At 44.2% G+C, this 2,869-nt stretch overlaps 1 protein-coding gene across 1 annotated transcript; it reads left to right on the plus strand.

The window, feature by feature from the left end:
* Positions 1-503: 503 nt before the first annotated feature.
* Positions 504-1,113, plus strand: LOC108524556 (TRPM8 channel-associated factor 2; the record flags this gene model as incomplete). Its single annotated transcript, XM_017865649.1, is given in 4 exon segments — positions 504-553; positions 555-811; positions 814-858; positions 861-1,113. Coding segments are annotated over 4 exon segments (605 nt in total), but the record flags the coding sequence as incomplete, so codon positions are not given.
* Between the last annotated feature and the right edge of the window lie 1,756 nt (positions 1,114-2,869).

The following is a 2,869-nucleotide window of genomic DNA, read 5'->3' on the forward strand; positions in this document are numbered from 1 at the left end:
TTTCTCTAGGAGGAACCGTTGAGCGGGTAGACATAAGTTCAATTTCTTCCATATAGATTTCAGCTGATAACTGTGATGCTCCTTAAGCAGATCGATTTAAAGTCCAGGCCAGGGGTAAACCATGGAGATCATTTACAGCTGTTACAAATGAAGGATAACTGTCCATGTAATCCCTGATGCACAGAAGGGGCTACAAGAAAGGAGAGTGGAATGGTGGAGGACAGAGCTGTGGAAAACATCTAAGTTGGTGGAGCTAAGGAAAGAATAAGAGGTAGTTTCTGCATAGTAAAAATAAATCAAGAGAGTGAAACTTCTTAGAAATTGTACTTATGAAGAGTTCTAGAGTCTGGGAAATCAAGCAAGGTAACTACATATAACCTCCATGAGTCTGGCTATAGGCTCTATCAGGCATGGCTCTGTAAGAATGAGGGTAACTTGCTTTTATCCATTTGCTTGTCAGTCATTCATTCACCGTACTTTCCTTTGCAGCAGCTGAGAGAACCATGGCGACAACTCCCACTGCTGCTTTCAGGGCCCTCATGGATGGAGTGACAAGATCTCCCCAGAGTCCCCGACCCCAGCGAACTCCTTATTGGAGAGTCTACCTTCCCCGTGATGGTGAATGACAAGGGCCAGGTGCACATTGCTGCCTTCTGCTACGGCCAAGGCTGCCTCGTGGTTGTGTCCCATGAGGGCTACCTGTTGCATGCTGGCTTGGCTCCATTTCTCCTCAATACAGTGAGCTGGCTCTGTCCTTGTCCTGGGGATCCCGTAGGAGTGCACCCATCCTTGGCAGCACTAGGAAATGTCGTGCAGACTGTGGTGTTGAGGCATAGATTGAGCCAGAACCAGGACTGCCCTGGGGGTTAACGGCATCAGTGCCTTCGATGACACCATGACTGCAACGCTGATCCAGTCTGGGACATGGAGAGGCTTACTTATCCGGGGCCAGGCCTGGTACTGGGTCAGCAAGCTCGGCCATGACAAGGTGCTGTCCAGGTTCGTTGGGATCAAGGTGACAAGTATGGCTGGAGTGTACTTCCCCGACACCTGTGGGGACAGAGAGCTCTTCAAGGTCTCTTAAGAAGGTTCCAAGATCCCACTCCATGTCAGGTGAGTGTCTGTTCCCCTATTAGGGAGTCTGACTCAGGATAAACAACAGAGTTGGTTTCCCTTGTCAACGAGCTTCCATTTCAATACAGATTGTTTTTGACTCAGTTTGGAACCACCACAAATCAAAAGCAGGATGATTAAAAGGCACCAAGACACAAGAGAGACTGGGCCCTCACTGCCACTCCCTCCTGTGCCCAAAGCTGAATAGAAAAGCTTGTCTTACTCACCACTCTGTTTCCCTGCCTAGTGCCTGGAACACGGAGTGTTTATCAATATTTCTTAAATAAATGAAATTGCAATACGGCTTTAATCTTTCCCCAATTATTTTGCACAAAACTTTTGGTCATATTGGCGGTCATATTGGATAAGAGAAAACTTTCCAATTGTCTCCTCGTTCCCACCCTTGCATATATGCAGGAGTCAGTACTTCTGAGAATGTTTTTAGCAATATTTTGTGGGGGATGACGATGAAAACTGCCAAGGGAAATAATCAGGTTTTAATTAAATTTCTTGGCCCTTGACATTGTATGGTCCCCCTTTTGAAGGGACCCCAGAGAGGTGGAAGAATCTAGACGCAGAGTATTCAGGGAATGATAGAAGGATTTATGTGCTATGTCTGGAGAAGTGTGGCTGCAGTGTACTTCACTGACACCTCTGGGGACAGAAGCCAGTTTGAGGTCTCTAAGAAGTGGCTCAATATCCCACTCCATGTAATGTGAGTGATACTTCCCTAAAAGGAGTCTGAAGCATGTTCAATATCAGTCCTATACCCCCATTTTCAAGGAGGTTCCAGTCTAGCAGAGGAGAAATTGGTCACTGTGTAATGGAAGAGTTACAAATTGCCGATGTAATTCTAAATCTTACATGCTATGGATAAGGGACAACATCTTTTGCTTTTTCTGTGCTATGCACTGAGTATTAAATGTCTTCAGAGCAGGTTATTTTTCTGTTTTATTTGCTATTGTGCCTCCCAGTTCTAAATAGTTGGAAAGAGATGGTGGATAAGTGGAGAAAACAACTGTAAAATTCATGGGAAACAAGAATCGTGTCTATTTTGCTTACCACTGGATCACTAGCATATAGTGCAATATCTGGCTTACAGTAAGTGCTATTAAACATGGAGTAAATGAAGGAAATCTAAGGCAACGTAGTCCAGGGACAGCAGGGAGACTGCAACATGTTACAGTCTACGTCCCTAATTCAGGGATTTCCTTCCCCAGGCATGGAGTGGGACCCCTGGGTGAGGGTATGTCTGAATGGAAAGTGGGGCAGCAGGGTGGTGATGAAGCCAGAGGAAATCTTGTAGCAACTTCTTCCACAGAGGAGCAGGATCACTCTGTCTAAAGAGAGAGAAAAATGGGACAAATGATGGGATTTCTCATAATGCTAAGATTGGATCGAATGAACTATGACTGTCCTGTGACTTGAATCCCAAGAAATTGACAAGTGAAGCTCTTCCTCATTTAACTAATTCGTTTGTCTACACAAATCGACTTCAGTCTTTGGCACAGATGAATAGTGTTCCATGGGGTGGCCATAGCATGCTTATTCAACCATGGAAATTTGGATTAGATCTAATGCTTATTGTTACTCAAAATTTGAAAATGAATAACTTTATATGTCATTGCATACAAGTGCAAGCATTTCTTTGGCATACGGTCCAGGAAAGTCAGCAGCTAGTTAAAAAATATTTATATTTGAAATAATAGATGCTGACAAATTGTCATTTTAAAAGGGTATACACCAATCTGCACTT

This window comes from Rhinopithecus bieti, unplaced genomic scaffold, assembly GCF_001698545.2.
Source record: "Rhinopithecus bieti isolate Rb0 unplaced genomic scaffold, ASM169854v2 repeat_5351, whole genome shotgun sequence".
NCBI classification, from domain to species: Eukaryota; Metazoa; Chordata; class Mammalia; order Primates; family Cercopithecidae; genus Rhinopithecus; species Rhinopithecus bieti.